The 18019-nt window shown below is 44.1% G+C and overlaps 2 protein-coding genes across 5 annotated transcripts; one reads left to right on the top strand and one right to left on the bottom strand.

The window, feature by feature from the left end:
- Positions 1–206: 206 nt before the first annotated feature.
- Positions 207–2483, bottom strand: LOC120711992 (pentatricopeptide repeat-containing protein At1g80880, mitochondrial-like). Of its 2 annotated transcripts, none has more exons than XM_039997676.1 (2): positions 1758–2483; positions 207–1442 (listed from the first exon to the last, which is right to left on the bottom strand). In XM_039997676.1, the coding sequence occupies exons 1-2, from the start codon at positions 2456–2458 to the stop codon at positions 413–415; spliced, it is 1731 nt and encodes a 576-aa protein (XP_039853610.1). In that variant the 5' UTR covers positions 2459–2483; the 3' UTR covers positions 207–412. The 2 variants fall into 2 exon arrangements, with proteins under 2 accessions (XP_039853610.1, XP_039853611.1); XM_039997677.1 differs by having other exon boundaries at positions 1806–2483.
- On the top strand, positions 2479–9137 carry LOC120711993 (DNA replication complex GINS protein PSF3-like). 3 transcript variants are annotated; one of them, XR_005690577.1, is made up of 7 exons: positions 2479–2625; positions 2959–3030; positions 3356–3459; positions 4960–5052; positions 7415–7726; positions 7835–8026; positions 8517–9137. XR_005690577.1 is itself a non-coding variant. In XM_039997678.1 (7 exons), the coding sequence occupies exons 3-7, from the start codon at positions 3425–3427 to the stop codon at positions 7963–7965; spliced, it is 399 nt and encodes a 132-aa protein (XP_039853612.1). In that variant the 5' UTR covers positions 2479–2625; positions 2959–3030; positions 3356–3424; the 3' UTR covers positions 7966–9137. The 3 variants fall into 3 exon arrangements, 1 of the variants encoding a protein (XP_039853612.1); XM_039997678.1 differs by having other exon boundaries at positions 7415–7430; positions 7603–7726; positions 7835–9137; XR_005690578.1 differs by having other exon boundaries at positions 7415–8026; positions 8609–9137.
- The last annotated feature ends 8882 nt before the right edge of the window (positions 9138–18019 follow it).

The following is an 18019-nucleotide window of genomic DNA, read 5'->3' as shown; positions in this document are numbered from 1 at the left end:
TTAAAAATCCAAATTCCCCCAGTATGCAAAATAACCCAAACTTCACTCAAAAAATCATACTCAGATCCCAATTGTCAGACAGTTTACCTACTGCAAGTGCTAGTAGGTGAGATACCAAATATTTGTCATGCAAGAACAAACATGATTAACACGTTTTTACCAAAAACATTGACTTGGATGACACACGATCATTGTATCACACAAAGTAAGTTCAAAGGTAATATTATTCCAGAAGCAGCAACACAAGCAAATGCTGTGTTAGATTCACACAAACATTAATATATGCGCAATAGTCAGGGTTCAAGCACAGGTCAAATAAACGTACCTCACACTGGTCAAAATTCTACTTTGTTGTAATTAAGTCCCCCATATCAGAAAACACAGTATAACTAAATTCGATTGAACACATTTGTTATTGCATTCTTGACCGCATTGTAAAATGTTTGCTCCGTTGGGGAATGATATTGTATTTGCCAGGTCCTCTCCAGTGGTCTCTGTTGGCCAAAAGAAAGGTTTCGAATTCCTTGTCAAGTTGTGTATCAGAAGCAAAACCCTTTTCTTTCATTTCATCATAGTACTCTAAAGCTCTTGGTATACATCCATGCTTTACTAAACCTTGGACCACGGTCATATAGTGTGAACAAGCAGGGTTAATGTCATATTTTCTCATTTCATTCCATACTCTGAGAGCATTTCTAGACTCGTTCAGTAGAAAAAATTTATCTATAAGCATGAGAAATGTATCACCCTTAGGGCCACAACCATCTTCCTTCATTTTTTGCAAGAGCTTCAGTGATTCGTCAATGCCTTCTTGCTTCAAAAATGCATGGTACGTCGAAATGGTTGGAACAATGCCCTTATGTATCATGCTTTCCATCACCATTCGTGCTTCATCAAGCTTAGAACTTTCACAAAGTGGAACTATCATACTATTGTATGTTTCAACATCCGGTTGGATACCTTCATCTATAAGTTTGCTGAATATATTTTGTGCATCCTTCATGCAATTCTCTCTTGTCAGAACATAGACAAGTGAATTGTAAACACCTATACCAGGAGTCCAGCCCCTCCTTTTCATTTCATCATAAATCCTCAATGTATCAAAAAGGTTTCCTACTTTTGAGAAACAACTGACCATGAGAGTATAGGATATATTATCAGGAGTAATACAGTAATTGGACATTTCTCTCCAAACTCTCTTTGCTTCAGCCACATCAGTGATCACATTACACCAACCATCTAGAATTATATTGAAACCTTCTGCAGTAAGTGGGAAGAATTTCTTTCTCAGAAGAAGCAACTCCTCAGCATCCTCTATGTTTTTGCTTTTGCAAAGAGCACGGAGAAGGGAGTAAAATGCAGTTGGATCTACTTCGACTTTAAACTTCTCCATCACATCAAATGTTTTGATTGCTTTATTCACTTCATTGGCAGCTGCATACCTAAAATTTCATATCCAAATCATTCCAATGTAAAGTACATGATGGGAAAATAAAAGATAGATGAACAAAGTCCAATTACTGCATTATGACAGCCAAAACGGCAGAAACGCTCTGCTCAACAAAGCAAGATGCTAGTTAGGCACTTGTGACAGCTTTATATTCTGGAATATCAATCTAATATTTGATCTAAGCATTCGTACTATCGACCATAATTGATTAGCAATTATACAATAACCACAGAAATCCCGACAATTGGACCAATATTATCTATCATCTCCAACTATACTATCATCAGTATGATTTGTTAACACTTACAATGCAGAAGCCACAAAATGAAGACATATTCCGTTCAAGAGACCGCACCTCTCCATCAGGATGACCATGGCGCGGCGAGTGAGCACCCCGCGGCGCCGCATGCGCCGCACGACCGCCCACGCGAGGTCGAACCGCCGCGCCTTTCCCGCGGCCCACACGGCCAGGTGCCACGCCTCGGCCGCCGGCGGCCCTGCGCCCGCCCCATCGGCCCCAGCCACGGCGCCGCACTCGTCTCCGTAGCGAACCGCGAGCGCGGCGGCGTCCGGGTCGCAGCGCAGCTCCCAGACCGTGCGGACGAGGAGAGCGGGGGATGCTGGGGCTGGCGATGAGCCCGTGGTAGGAGAGTTGGAAAGGAGGAGAGAGAGCGCGTCCTTCGGGGAGGAAGCGGAGGAGGCCGCGCTGGAGATGCGTTGGACGAAGGAGGCGAGCTCGCCGTCGTCGTCGGTGGCGGCAGGCAGTGGGAGGGGGTGGTCGGGGTCTGGCTCGAAGTCGCTTTGGTCGGAGGGGGAGTGGGAGGAGCAGAGGCGTAGGTGGTGGGACGACAGGAGGTGGCGGAGGTTGGAAAGGGGAAGGCGGTGGATGGCGGCGGCGAGAGGCGGCGCCATGAGAGAAGGGCGAGTGTTTGGAGTGGTAGCCTGGTTGGAGGCTGAGACCGGTTTGAGGAAGTTTGGTACGTTGATGTGAACTCGCCGGTGCCACATGCCGCCATCCTGTCCGTTCGTTTGTCCTATCTGTTTCTTAAGCCTTTCCCTTCTCTCGGACTCTCTCCTCCCTGCTCTTCCTTCCCTGGCGGCGCCGCCTGGGCGAGCGGTGGCGCCATTTTTTCACGTCTTCGCCCAGCCCTTTGCCGGCGACGAGCATCCTCCAGGTATGCCCGCCCCTTCTCTTTCCTTCTGCTGCGCGAGACGGAGCACCCAAACCCTAACAAAACTATTTTGTATTCGGATCTGAATCCAGTTACAATATATTACCTACTAACTTCGATTGCGTTTGCGAAAATCATCGGGTGTACATGTGTACACCCATGTCCTATGCTGGGTCCGCCCCTGTTGTGGTCCTGGTCAGATGCCGGGTTACTACGACATCGATGACATCCTCATGGAGGATGACGTGATTTCGGATGCCTGTATTTTATCTTCTCTTCCTGCATGATGCTTGTGTGTATATATGTGCTGAGTAAATGTTTCTGCTCTCCCTGCAGCCTATTTCAGTTGTTTTCCATGTAACTGCAAATGGTGTCGGCCTGCTAGATCCTGGCGCTGAAAGTAACTGTGTAAGTGTCTGCCTGTTGAATTTTATTTGTGGCTGCCTCTAGTGCTAGGGTATATAAACCTGCTTAGATATGTCGAGCGGTCCTCTTATGTCCTATGCAGTTGTTTAATAATGGTTAGCTGAGAGGCTTCTTCTGTAGTCTTTGACTTGGTTAAACTGATTTGGAATACTGGGTATTTTTCTTCATTCTTCCTGGCTTCAGTATTTGTCATGAGCCCCAACTGGGAATCGGATGCTTTGCATTGTGGACGAATTTTACAAAAATACTACTAGGGATGATCATCTTCTATAAAATAGGATCTTAGTCATTCCCTTTCTGTATCCAGGTAGAGAAGGGTGCCAAGGTGGAGCTCCCATTTTGGCTTGCGCATGGGCTGCTGTCTTTGGAACAAGCAATGTCAATAAATCCGCCTCCATGCTTCACACAGAAGTAGGTTCTTCGGTCTCTGTTGTTGCATTACTGCGTACAGAAAATTTATTAGAGCAGCAGCAAAGTACGAAAGCGCATGGAATATTCTTTTTTTTTCTTTTGATAAGCATTCATGAAATTTCATGTCAAACAACTAAATGTTAGGATCATTTTTTTTCTTGCCTCTATTGCAGCCTACTGTAGTTTTCCACAGTAATCAGTAATACTAGAAAGTAGGCGCGCCTTTGGCACACCAGCAGTAGGACCAGTGAAATAAAATGATACCGTACCATTAGGAGTTTGTTTCAGTCAAGAAATATAGTATATTAAGATTAGAAGTTAGATATATCTGAAGTAATGAAAATATTTTAATTTTATTGTATACCCATGCTTGCATTTGTTAACCGCTTAGATTTATCGATGCTTAAATGGATTTATTTATCGATAACGATGAAACGATGAGCCATATAGTGAAGGAGTCAATAGGAACTGTTGATCCATGGAAGAAGCTACTTTTGTTCTGGTTCAAGAGTACATGGCAATATCATTATTTTGGGAAATGACTTTTAGTTGTGATTCAGGGGTGCACACAATATTTTTCTAAAGTCCATATAGCTTTACTCACTTATTCTAGTTCCACAATGTAATACAATTTAAACATTTTGATTCACCAACTGTTGTAACGTAAAATTACTGTTTTTTTAATTTAGTGCCGTCGTACCTGCTAATGATTTCTTATAAATTCAAGAATTAAATAGAGTCTCAGATTGTTGTGGGTTGATTCTATAAAATGTGGAGGTTCCTTTTCGAAGAATAACGTGCCATGAGGTGGAGCATTGGTTGATTTTAGGCAAATATGAGATTACTTTTGTGAAGTATTGAAGAAAAACGGATTGTGGATTCATTGCTTTAGTAAATGTGGTCTATTTTGTAAGTTAACGAGTGGTTTGCGGGTTTGTTTTGTAGACATTTGAGGTTCCTTTTGTGAAATAACTAAAGATGAAATGCGGGTCGATTTCAGAAAAATCTGTGGGGGTGTTCGCAAACAATATTGAGAGGGGACCTTGGACTACGGGTTGATTTAAGTGAAAGTCGAGGGGGTTTGTGAAAAAAGATATGAACTGCCCTGGACTGTGTGTTGATTTTTAGTAAATAGAAGAGCATTTTTGTAAGAAAACCTAAGATTTGTATGATCTGGGACGGCTGCCCGGCCGATCCAACGGTTGGGAAAAGCAGACAACGTGGCCTGCTTCACTGATCATCTTTTGGTTTGTGAATCGTATTAAGAGATTTGCAAACCTTTCTTTTATAACATAATTAACAAATTTATTAAAGATATGAATCAATCGAAGGGGAAACTATTTTCAATTACACTGAATGTTCAAACGATTCCCAAGAATTATATTTTTGCTGAATGGATGAGTTTTAGCAATTGAAAATTAGAGTATGGAACACAATTTCTGCAGTATTCTCTTTGAAAACTTGAATGCTTCTGTCTCAATATCTTATCTAATACTACAGAACTCGAAAAGAGATCCAAGCTGATGCGGCCTGTGTGGACTTGAGGGTTCGTTGCCCCTACTTTTATGAGCTAGGGTGCAAGATTGTTCCTTTGTGAGTTTCCTCATCACTTCAGTAATGCATACCATCAGATTTCATGGTTATCTAAGTTTATTTGCATGTTCTTTTGACTAGACATAATTTTCTTCTTAGAATACCGATTCATTTGCTTTACATAATTAGACATAAGTCAATTGAATTGCTACCTTTTGTTATCGCCTAGGTCAGTCGGTACTGCAGGGCTCTGAACAAATGTGATTTCAGTATCTGTGCTCCCAATTTTTAATGTTCTTAGTGTTCATTTATAAATTCCTTAGGAATCTGTGGAAATGTGATGACCTGTTTTATTCAAGTAGCATTGTTCATGTGACATGTCTCAGAAAAATATTGCTCTATGGCTTCAAGCTCAAGTGTGATGCTTCTATTTTTTTCTAGCCACAAAAGCACCTAAATTCCCCTTTATCAAGGAAAAAAAAACAGCTGTCGACAACGTACTTTGACACGTTTCATTAAGAGAAATGGGGGAAAGAGTCACGCACTCCAGAACTGTTCAAGTGTTTCATTAAGGTAAAAAGGATAACTGAGATGCCATGATGGAGGGATCACTGAAGAAAGTGGCTTTGAGGATTGAATCAGATTGGGTAGTGAAATATTAACAGTGATGAATCACCCTCCTGACAATGGTGGTGTTCGTACCCAGCCATGGCAGGAAGTCAGGAGGCTTTGACCTAACTGAAACTTTTGGGAGTTCTTTGGTGCTGCAAAGTTAGCACACTGGAAACCTCTATGCATTGAGAACTAACAAGTGAATCAAATCCCTTACCTTATGAAACATATCAATCTACTTAACTCATTATTTCTGACTAATGCTCATGTGTCTGACTGGGGAAAATAATTAGGAAATGGGTGTTGTCAGATTGTTTCAATAATTACATCAATCTATTTCCAAAGAAAGAACATGTTCACTTGTATATTCTTACAACACAATGGTACTTTTTGTGTTGGAAATGAAAAGCAGTTAATTCATGAGTAGGACAATGCAGTCATAGGGTCTACTTTTCCAAAGTTGATGACTTTTTTTTTGACATCCAAAGTTGAGGACTAACAGATAATGCGTCTTAAAAAAAAGTGAAAAAAGGGGGGTCGGTGGGGGGGGGGGATTACTTTAGTGTACTCTGTTCAGAACTGGATGTAACCTAATTAGTTTTGAAATAGAAATGATTAATTTCCAAGCAATGATTTTTGTGTTGTCTAATTGGATTATTTGCTTTCTTTATGTGTACCAACTGCCATATGAGGAACGGTATGGACAAGGTAAGCTAACTGTAAAAGTTGGCAGTCTTGTGGTTTAGGATCACCCTTTGGGTACTGACCATGATCTAGTTTGGGGTCAGCTTACCTTTGACTATTTTATATGTCAGCATACTACAATTTTGTTATGTTTGACTGTTTAATTGATTATATAAATCTATTTGAACGGACATGTTCGCTTGCATTTTAAAAAAAGCATGGTCCTTTCGTCTTGTTCTTTCTTTCATGTTTATTTGAGACTATACTATGTTTTGTAGAAATATGACAGTACTAGCATTTTGTTATGTTCCCTATATGTTGGACCGCTCGAAACGATTGTATCAATCTATTCCCCAAAAAGGACATGCTCGCTTGTATTCTTACAAAAACAATGTCCTTTGGTCCTGGAATTGAAAAGCAATTAATTTGTAGTTGAATATCTATTTCACTTACCTAGCAGTCTGCCACATTTCCCTTCAGAGATAGTATATTGTCAGTTCAATTCTATATGATGGGATTTTATCATTGTTACCTCCAGTCCTTCTGTACTGTTGGTTCTATGTGGTGCAAACTAGTTCACTGCTGGTTCTATGATTGATACCACACTGGTCCACTGGCCCATTGCTCAACTGCCGTTGTACAGAATTTTGTCGTAACCTGACAAACATGCCTTGATGCCATGAGTTATTACTAGTAACTTACAGTTTTGAAATACACCGTATGCATACTTCTCAACAAATTCTGGCAGTCTAAAACCTCAAGCAATTGTAGTTGTTCTTCATTCCCATGATGTAATGTAGCTTTTTACAGACACGTGTTAGTTATGTTATCATAATCTGGCATTCATGACCTCTAGTCAGTTTGCCCTTGGTGTTTTCCATCAAATTTTATGGATGCTAAAATTGTTATGGAATGTTGAAACCATGGATTCAAACTTAATACCAGTGCGGACGCCTGGATAGTAAATATTTGGCTGTCAAATGAAAATGGGTAGTTTATCCCCTCCATGAGCCATTTGAATTGGGATATCAGTGCCTTATTTTGGTTCAGGAGATTTTGTTAGGCAACCAAAAAAAGGGTCTCAAGATTTTCTTTTGCCTACTTTCCTCTGATTTCACATTTTCAGGGTGAGTGACAAGAGCATTGGCCTCAGTGTTTTAAAGGCGGTAAGGCGAGGCGAGGCGAGCTGGGTACGCCTGGACGCCTAGGCGGCGCCTAGGCGACGCCTAGGCGACAAGGCGCCACTGTAACCCAAGGCGAGCTGGGTGCTCCTGGACGCCTAGGCGTTGCCTAGGCGACGCCTTTAAAACACTGATTGGCCTGTTCTTGCGCTATGCATTCACCAGTCGGTACAAAGAGGTTCTAAGCAAGTCTCACAGTTCTTCCATGATGACAGTGCCCAAGTTCGTCCCACGCCTTACCAAAGAAGAAGCTTGTGGTAAGCAAGCATCTCATCTTGTACTTGCCCATGTGCTACTGCCAACAGACTAGAAAACCAACTATTTTGCTGCAATACACTGACAGACTAGTTATATTTTTTGTGAAGTATTTGAATCTGCTAGGGAATCTATGGCTGCTTTCAAGAAATGGCGTGCTGGTGGTGTGAGGTTACGAAAGGCTTCCATCCTTGGCAGGAAGAGGAAGACGAAGCTGCCTGATGGAACTTGTACTCCTTGAAACTGCAGGTTTATGGTCTCCAGGGAATGGAATGCTTGAGCAGTCTACCTTATATGTTCATGTATGTTCGCAGATTTGAGCTGTTAGAATGAGAAGCATTGCAACAATTTAATACTTATCCTATCACACATCTTTCTTGTATTCTGGTGCACCTACGAAGTGCATCTCTTTAGACAGGCAGGACAGGTGACTGCAGCTCTGATAAAAGGAAAAATAGTCAGTCTAATTACTCAGTTGTAGATACTTCTTGAATAGTTGCTCCAGAGCCAGGGTTGGCCTCTCTTCATGGAACTGGCATTTTGTCTTCCTTTCCAGCTACAGTAACTAGAAGGGGGGGGAGGGGGGGGGGGGGGCTTTTCTGATGAGTTGAGGATTAGATCAATCTGAACTTTCATTTTTTCCATGCGCAGTAATCGTTGGTTTTGTCCAATTCCTTCAATCATCACTGTTTTGTTCTGCAATACCATTCCATTTTTATCTATTTTCTTCTTCCATTGATGTGCTTTTCTATTGGAGTCATTAATTCCTATTCAATCTTTTCCATACTACAGGTACTGGTCTCAATGGGAAAGAGCCTTAATTTGTTCATGCTTAGTTAGAAAACTGAATGCTGCTACATCGCCATGTCCTTTTGGAATTTCAGGATTTCGTTTGGAGGGAGCAAATCTGTAGGAGTCTTCACTATCTAGCAGGCTTTGCAGTTTCAACTTTTAGTATGAATGGAGACAGTTTGGATAAGTTTGATATGTTTAAAGTGAAGGAGACCGGGATGAAAAATGAGTCAATAATGATACGGCAACTTGTTTAAAGAAACAGTCAAGTGTTGCTGCTGGGTGAGTTACGAGCTCTGGAGCATGGTTGATTTTAAGCTTTGCATACATGATACCTTTGCAAAATACATCAAGTGTTGCTGCAGGATGAGGGTTACGAGCTCTGGAGCATGGTTGATTTTAAGCTAGTGCACTATGTATTGTACCTGCTATGGCTCTATGCCTGCGAGCTTGTATGATGCATGGTAGCTGATTGGTAGCTGATGTGACTTTTAGTTGTGGTTGTCTTTGTTATATTGGACAGTATGTTCTTGCATTGATGCCCATGCATATGCCTGTATCATTCATGCCTGGGAACTATGATTATTGGTTAATCAAATATATGTTTTTTCCCAAAGAAAATGCCACTAGTGTCATAAACACGTCACTAAAGTGTAACAAACTGGGTCTTCCATGCCTACATTTGTAACGTTGGCTTCCAAATCGCGTTACTTATGTCAAAATTGTGACAGGGATTAATAGGTGTCATTGATATTGTTAGAGTATATTAGAGATATCTCTATATTAGATAAATTAGGACGGTATCCTACCATATCTGTGGGAGAGGCTTCTTGTTCTAAGTCATGCACCTCTATATATTCAGCTTCTAGACTCGCTCGCATCTTTATTCCTCATACAAGGTGTTGACGATCAAAATTGGCACTAGATAGCACCGACCGGTTTGACCGGTGCGCTCTAGCGGTCTGACCGGTCAGATGTTGTAGTTGATCCGACAGCAGCCGACCGGTCTGACCGATAGGGTTGACTGGTTTGACCGGTCTATGAGGAGTCCGAGTGTAATTAGATTATTTTATAGGTTTTCATCTGTAAAAAGGATTCCTTGCGGGATAAGTCCACCCCACCCTATAAATATAAAAGGTCACGACCGATTAGAGTATTCAATCGATCAAATACAAAAAACTTTTATCTTTTACTTTTTCTTGCCCTAACTTTTTCCCATCTACTATCTGCTGTTTTTTCTTCGTCTCTACGTCAATTGAGGGCGTTCTAGGTGGCCTGCCAACCCTAGAACAACCTTGTGTGCGCCTGCCTCGACGGGTCCTTCCCGGGCGACGTTCGTTGGTTTCACTGCCGGCTTGTCCGGCGACAACCGGTCTGACTGGTCTGAGCATCGGCGCAGCGTCGTGCCGTCGCTCGCTGTGCGTTCTAGCGTTTTCGAGTGTTGGCCTTGATTCTGCGCAAACATATTTTGGCGACTCCGCTGGGGAATAGAAAAAATAAATCGGCTGCCATGGCCGGTATTCCTAAACCTAGCGAAGTTGATGCTGCCAACATCAAGAGGCCGACTCTTCAGCAACTTCCAGCCGAGCATCAGAAGGTTTTTGATGATATCCAAAAGAAGATCAGAGAAGAAAAGGAGAAGGAGATCCAGAGGCTGGAAGAAGAAGCCATGAACCAGTACATCTCGCACTTCTCCATCGACCGTCAAGGGAAGGTCACAACGGATGCCCCCTTCGATGCTTCACAATTTGAGGTAAAATTTGATGAAGATAAATAGCCTGCTCTTGATTCAGAAGTAACTAATATGATAGATAGTGCTGTTGCTTCTCATGTGAATAATAGATTGGAATTTATTGGTCAAAATATACATGATATGTTTGATGATCGCTTTAGCCGAATTGAGATACATCTTGGTATGAAGTCTGTCGGTAATGATGTGTCTACGTCTAATACCGATAAGACAACGGGTGGTTCGGCAATTCCAACTAATAATGCTATTGTGACTAATTCGGCTAATCAGTGTAGCTGAATTAATTATAATGCATCACCTAATGCCAATGTGCCATATGGGGCAGCGAGTTCGTTGCGACATTCTACACCGCCGAACTTTGCTCAACCTAATAATACACCGATCACAAATCAGCTTAACGCCGATAATGTTGGATCAGGTAGTATTAAAGAGGAGGTGATTAAGATATTTCGGCAAACTTTTGGTATAGAACCCAAAGCCAAATGCCGATCTTATCAAAGACCATACCCTGAGAATTACGATTATGTTGCATATCCGGAAGGGTTTAAAATTCCTGAATTTGTTAAATTTACTGGTGATGATAGTAGAACTACATTGGAGCATATTGGTCAATTTATTATACAATGTGGTGAAGCTAGCACTAATGACATTTACAAATTGAGGTTATTTCATTTATCTCTATTGGGTGCTGCATTTACTTGGTTTATTGCATTCTCACCCAATTCAGTTTTCACTTTTGCTGATTTAGAGCAGAAATTCCATGAATATTTCTTTATTGGTGAAACTGAATTGAGATTGTCACATCTTTCATCGGTTAAACAAAAAATATATGAAGGTGTTTCTGAATATATTAGAAGATTTAGAGATACTAGAAACTGATGCTATAGTTTGACAATTTCTGATAGAGATTTAGCTGATATAGCTTTTGCTAGTTTACTTGATTTTCATAAAGCAAAGCTAGAGGGACAAGAATTTTTAGATGTTAGTCAAGTCTTGCAAAAAACTCTGGCTAATGAAAGCCGAGCTAAAGAGACTAGAGATTCTGAAAAGTCAATTGAAAAAACTAATCGTCCTGTTTTATGTGCTTGGGTGTGATTCCAATTGTTCAGACGATGAAGGTAAAGATATTGATACTGCTGAATTTGTTTGGCCCTCTAAGGATAAACTTTGCGTTTGTGATTCTCTTAAGCCGATTCACAAAGATCGACAAGAAAGATTTACTTTTGATGTGTCCAAATGCGAGAGGATATTTGATGAATTATATAAGAATGGATACATCAAGATGTCTCATGTCATACCGCCGCTTGAGGAATTAAAGTGGCGAGCTTATTGCAAGTTTCATAATACTTTCTCTCATGCCACTAATGATTGTAATGTGTTTCGGAGGCAAATTCAATCGGCTATTAATGAAAGCTGAATAATTGTTTCACAAATGAAGTTGGATCAGAATCCTTTTCCTGCACATATACATATGCTTGAATTGAATAATCCAAAAGTGTTAATTCGGCCAAGTCAAGTCGAATTAGCAAAAGAGAAAAATATAATTGTTGGTGAAGAGAGATCTGAGCTTTCGAAATTTCACCAGGAAGCTCCAGCAAAGAAGGTCACTGAAGATTCATTAGAGAATTCAACGCTCGGGGGGCAGAAACAGAAAAAGGGATTCGAGTATGCAAAGACTGGTCTGAACAGTCAGGAAACCGGTCTGACCGGTCACTCTGGGAATTTTGGAAACAATTCCAGAAACAAAAAGGAAAAAGAAAGGCCGAATTTTAAAGAACTTTAGGCCAAATATAAGAAGAAAGTAGTCGTCCAGAAGCAAAGGGGACGGCCAAACAAGGTTTAGGATACAAAGCCATCATCATCTCAAGAGCAATCGAGTTTGAGCCAAGGTAATTCATTTAATGGACCGATTGCTCCATGGTTGTAGCAGATCCGCCCAAATTAAACCGATTTAAGTGCGCTAACTATCATCTTAACAAATAATCAAGTTACCACGCACTTAATGCGCTGTAATCCGGCAGTCCGTCGGGTAATTCCCGATTAAACTACTATACTCCAGGATCACATTTTCACTAGAAGTCTCGCTCGAAGACGAGCACAGGTGATACAAGCATGCAAAGATTCTCAAATTAATTTACAACACAGGTTTTACATAAACGTTTTGAATACAAACGACAGAGTTCAAACACACAGCGAAAGTTTAAACCAGAGTTCGAAATACAATACGATAACTACGAACGATGATACAAGGTGAGCTCCACATCCTGCCCACCGATGTGATGCCAACCTGCCCGAGCTTCACGGGGAAGATGGGGCCCACTCGACGGTCCACCCAGGAGGAAGCGGTTGTCCAATCCAGGACGCACAGACCTCCTCGAAGTCAGTGGGGACACAACCTACTCAGAAGGGTTACAACAACAACCCTGAGCATACTAATACTCAGCAAGGCTTACCCGACAATGGGTATACTTAGTCCATTACCTAGACATGCAAGCTTTTTGGCTCTAGGAGGGTTTATCTTGCCGAAAAGGGCTACTAATGCCGTGTCCTTACTTTCCAAATTTTTAGCCCCGCTTAGTTTATTAAGTAACAACTAGATTTGCCTAAATAGCTAAGCAAACATGGTTGATCACATTATCTTTTCAGAAAACCACCACCACAACTCGTATGCTGATTTTCCATTCTCATCTCAAATCTTTACTACGATGTGACAAAGTGACCAAGGTTCTCTTAACCGAGAGAGACGGCGAATCGATCCGATTTAACCTTGCAAGGTGGACCTAACTCACACGACACGTGCAACCCCGTCGGGCCACACACGTCAACTGTTTCCATCATCACCCCGACTTCTGAATCACGACTACCAAAACCCGGGTGAGGAGCCCCACACGGCGAACACCCAGTGGACCCGAGGGCAACTACAACACCTGCCATCATCCCACTCCCAGAGTAGCAAGTCGCGATTCAAAGTATCGTTGTGAATCAAGTAATGAGCTTACCGGTTTCGACTACCTCCTACTCCCGGCATGTGGTTAGTACTGTTCAAACTTAATCAACACTGCCAACAACGGTACGGTCCTCAATCGACACAGGCGGAAATTTCTTTTCATCCATTCCATATCCATAATCCAACTCGTTCCCGCCTGGTCTCCATTTCTCTTTTCCTCCTTGGTTCCTTCTCAAGTAACTTGACCATTAGAACAAAGACCTATAACACGCGAGTGACAGGAATCACTCGACCTCTACCGAATCCTAGTTAAGCATTGCAGTACTAACGACCTGCACACTAGTAGAGACTCATATGTACCTATAGAAAAACATGCATACTAGGGTTTCATACAACTCCTATAAACATAAATGCACAAATACTTAGATACACATTTAATACTGAAAGTAAGAGTTATGCTCCGGGGCTTGCCTTACAGGTCAGCGGGGTTAGCGATTTCTTTGGGGCGTGCTCAACTGCGTCCCCCTGCTGCTATCCTGCTTGTGGCTCCTGGATCAGCTCAGCGACCAACTCGTAGACGGCTTTGTTCGTGGCGTCTACAATATGAAAAAGATGCCATGCAATATTTAAAACGGTGCATCAAATGATACAAGTGTTCATGATGCAATGCAAGCGATTAAAAGGAGATAAAACTGGGCAAGCAAAACCAACTAGAGATTTTATTTATTGGCAAGCAAAATAGAATCAATTATTTTCAAGTGCAACCTATTTTGATTCTAATGCAAGAACACAAGGTTCAACTGACACCAAGCCATTATTAAAAAGATATACTGCATAAAATAATTTATTTAGCGGCCACTAAAAAGAACGCTGCAGCTAGGAACAAAATAAATGCAAAAACATAGCTTGCAGACCTATTCGAGCCACCCAAAAAAATACCAGCATGACAAGCTACTGATAATTCAGGCAACAAAAATTTACCAACATTTATTGGCGACAGAAAATATTTATTTTAGCCCTAGCAATATAAACAGAACAACAACATATCCACAAACATGCACAAAGGTTATGCACCTGAAAATTTTTCAGTGAAAAACAAATGCAAAGAGTAGGCTACCACAAAATTTTCAAGATTTTTAGACAAACAGAACAACAGATACAAAATAAACTAGCTTAAACACAAACCAAAATTTTAGCTGGGGTAAAATTGAAATTTCAAATGCATGAATATTTTTTCTCTGCAGATCTTGATTTAAGAAACCTAACAAAATTTAGTTTGCATTTTTAGCATTTTTCTGTGATTTGTTATGCATTTCTAAACATTTCAGCCGAAATAAATAAATGATTTTGGAAAAAATAAACCAAAATAGGGGCTGACAGCTTGGCCCCACTGGTCAGTGAGAGGCCCAGCCTCCAGCCCCTCTCCTGCTCGCGCGCCATGGCCATGGCCGACGCAGCCAGGCAGGCTCGCGGCGGCGCAGCTCTCCCGCCGGCCCGCGGCTCGCCGGCGGCGCGGCCTGGCCCGCCCGCGGCCAGGGTAGCCCGGCAGGGCCGGCGCACGCGGCGGCGCAGGGCAGGGGCGGCAGCGGCGCGCGGCGTTCTAACAGGTGCGGCGAAGGACAGCGGGCAGGCGAGGCAGGCTCGTGCCCAGGGAGCCCAGGCAGCCCTGGGGCACGCGGCGGAGCTGCACGAGCTCGCGCAGGAGCAGCCCGCGGCAGCGAGCGCGGCAGCGCAAGGCGGCCACGGCGGCGCGGCGGCGCTCCGGCGCTGGCGGCGCGGGATTTGAGCGGGGAAAGGGGCCGGGAAGGATGACGGGCTCGCGGGAAGCTCACCACGGGCTCAAATTGGGCAGAGGACAACCGGAGAAGGGAGTTCGACGAAGGGGGCGGAGCTCGACGTGGAGCTTCAATGGTGGCCGGTGGTGGCGGGCTCGATTCGGCCAGGAAATGGCTCTCGTTGAGGGGCGGCGTGGGTGCAGGGCAAGGCGAGGGAGGTCGGGGCGCGAAGACTAGAGCGGGGGCGGCGGGGTTTGGCCAGAGAAACGCTGGCGGTGGGCTCTGCTCATGCGAGCTCGAGGAAGGAGAAGAAGGGGAGGGGAAAACGAAGTTGGGCACCGGGAGGCGATAAGAGCGACGCGGAGGGCGAGGATCGCCAGCGCGCGACGCGTGGAATCGCTGGCGGTCGGTCGCGGTATGGGCGCCGAGCACAGTGGAGAACATGGAAGCACAGTGATTCATTTTGACCGATTTTGACTCAATTTTGACCGGTTGAAACTCAAAATTTCCTATAGGAACTTGAAATTTGGCCAAAATAGAAGTTGTTGAGGAATAGAAGGTCTACAACTTTTGTTTTGGGCGAAAGTTGATTCGAGACCCGGATCATGGTGAAAAACAGGGTCGAACATGGCTAAGTCAATGTTTACTATACGACTTGATTAGCACTAATGAATGTGATTAACCTTAGTTAGCGATTGAGCACGATATTAGCATCAAGATTAACACCCGGGGTGTTACAATGGTATTGCTGGTATCCTTGTTATATGACTTTGGATTATAGTAGGATGCATATGCAGTCGTATTATATTCGTTATCCTCCTATATATCCGAGTTATGCTTCACAGAGACCGATTAGCGATAATCGGTCAAAAAAGACATTGATTGCAGCAAAGAGTGTGAGAAGGGCATAAAACAAGATTCAAAATATCTACAGCAGAGGTGGTGTCCCTCAGGCTTGTCTCACACACAAAAAAGAAGGCTGCAACGGATACGCAAGAAGGAGTCCATGGAACAGTAAGCGGAGGTTGTACTAGCAAGGTCGATGACCATGAAGGAGGTATGGAGGCCTAAACGAGTTGTTTCGTCATCAGCTTGAAGAAAAAGCAAGATACGGCCGATAAATTATTATCGCCTTTAGCTCAAAAAATGGCCGATGTATTCATCGCCCTTAGACAATTTTGATCTAGAAAAGTGTTCTTTGGTACGCAAGTTTTGCCAAAGAACAGGGGGACATATGTTGACGACCAAAATTGGCACTCGATAGTACCGACCAGTCTGACCGGTGCGCCCTAGCGGTCTGACCGGTCAGATGTTGTAGTTGATCCGGTACCAGCCGACCGGTCTGACCAGTCTATGAGGAGTCCGAGTGTAATTAGATTCTTTCGTAGGTTTTCATCTGTAAAAAGGATACCTTGCGGGATAAGTCCACCCCCACCCTATAAATATAAAGGGTCACGGCCGATTAGGGTATCCAATCAATCAAATACAAAAAAAACTTTTATCTTTTACTTTTTCTTGCCCTAGCTTTTTTCCATCTACTATCTGCTGTTCCTCCTTCGTCTCTACGTCGATTGAGGGCGTTCTAGGTGGTTTGCCGACCGTAGAACAACCCTGCGTGCGCCTGCCCCAACGGGTCCTTCCCGGGCAACGTTCGTTGGTTTCACTGCCGGCTTGCCCGGCGACAACCGGTCTGACCGGTATACCGGACCAATTTGACCGGTCTGAGCATTGGCGCTGCGTCGTGCCATCGCTCGCTGCGCATTATAGCATTTTCGTGTGTTGGCCTTGATTCTGCGCCAACACAAGGTATCACGAGATTAGGGTTTGGGATCCTAGGCTAAACCTTCGGTTGCCGCCACCTGTGCCCTACCCTTCCTCGTGTCGCCAGTCATCCTACCTCCAGCCCGCCGCGTCGCCGGCCTCCTAGAATGCCCCCAGGGAGGTCGCTCATGATCTCCGCTGGGGGTAGTGCCCCTCTTCGCGGTGAATCCAGTTGGCCATCCATCATCCAACGTCCAGCAGCAGTAGATTGGGTCGTACCTCGTCACCTGCCACAGAAGCCATCAACGGCAACTCCGTTCTGCACTGCCGTGGTGGCATCCACGGTCTCTTGTAGCACCGGTGTCCTATCCCGTGCTGTCGTGGTGGCAATAGGGGCTGCCGAGTGTTGCTTTCACCCGTCAACGACGAACCCTCCTGGCCGCATCCTACTTCACCTCGTCCCTCTACCGTCGGGCGCCATGACCTCGGCGGGATCAGCAGCCCCCCTCGAGCCGCGGCTCGTGCCCGCCCTAGGGGGATCCGCCGTTGGGCGCCGCCGCCTCCGGGCGAGATCCGCTGCCCCCCTTATGCTACGGCTCACTGCCTGCCCTGACGGGATCTGCCGCCGGGCGCCGCCGACTTCGGGCGGTATCCGCTGCCGCTCCAACAGGGAACCACCCGATCCTGCGGGATCCGCCACTGCATGGGGGAGCCGCCCGATCAATGCATGCAGTGGCGGATCTAGAAGGGGCTATGGGGGCTCAAGCCCCCTACCCTTAAAGATGAATGGATACCCCTAAGCCCCCTCTATTTTTGGGAAGAACCAATGAAGAAAAAAGGGAGCAAGAAGAAAAGAAGGGAGATAAGCCCTGTTAGTATGTAGGCTAGATTCGCCACGCACGTACAAACATGTATGTACCTATCCTACAAAAGAAGAGTGAAGCTCCAATGCTAACAGCGTGACGTGCAATATCAGTGCTACCATCAACATATACCCTTCCAGCAACTTGCATCCATGTCCCATCCTTATCACCAAACTTCCTTTGTGGCATCATATATCAGAAATGTTGTTGCCCGATGACGACAACTTGTACGATACCCTTGCGACTGCCACTACCGGAATCTAGATGTTTGCCGTGTGCCAAGGACACACGGCAAAAGCCCAAAATGCACACGGCGAAATTTTCGCCGTCGCCGCCCACGGCGAAGCCCCGACGGCGAACAAGCTGACGGCAAACCCCATCTTTGTCGTGTGCCGTTTATCAGGCTC

This window comes from Panicum virgatum, chromosome 6K, assembly GCF_016808335.1.
Source record: "Panicum virgatum strain AP13 chromosome 6K, P.virgatum_v5, whole genome shotgun sequence".
Lineage (NCBI taxonomy): Eukaryota > Viridiplantae > Streptophyta > Magnoliopsida > Poales > Poaceae > Panicum > Panicum virgatum.
This window is presented reverse-complemented; position numbering and strand designations above follow the sequence as displayed.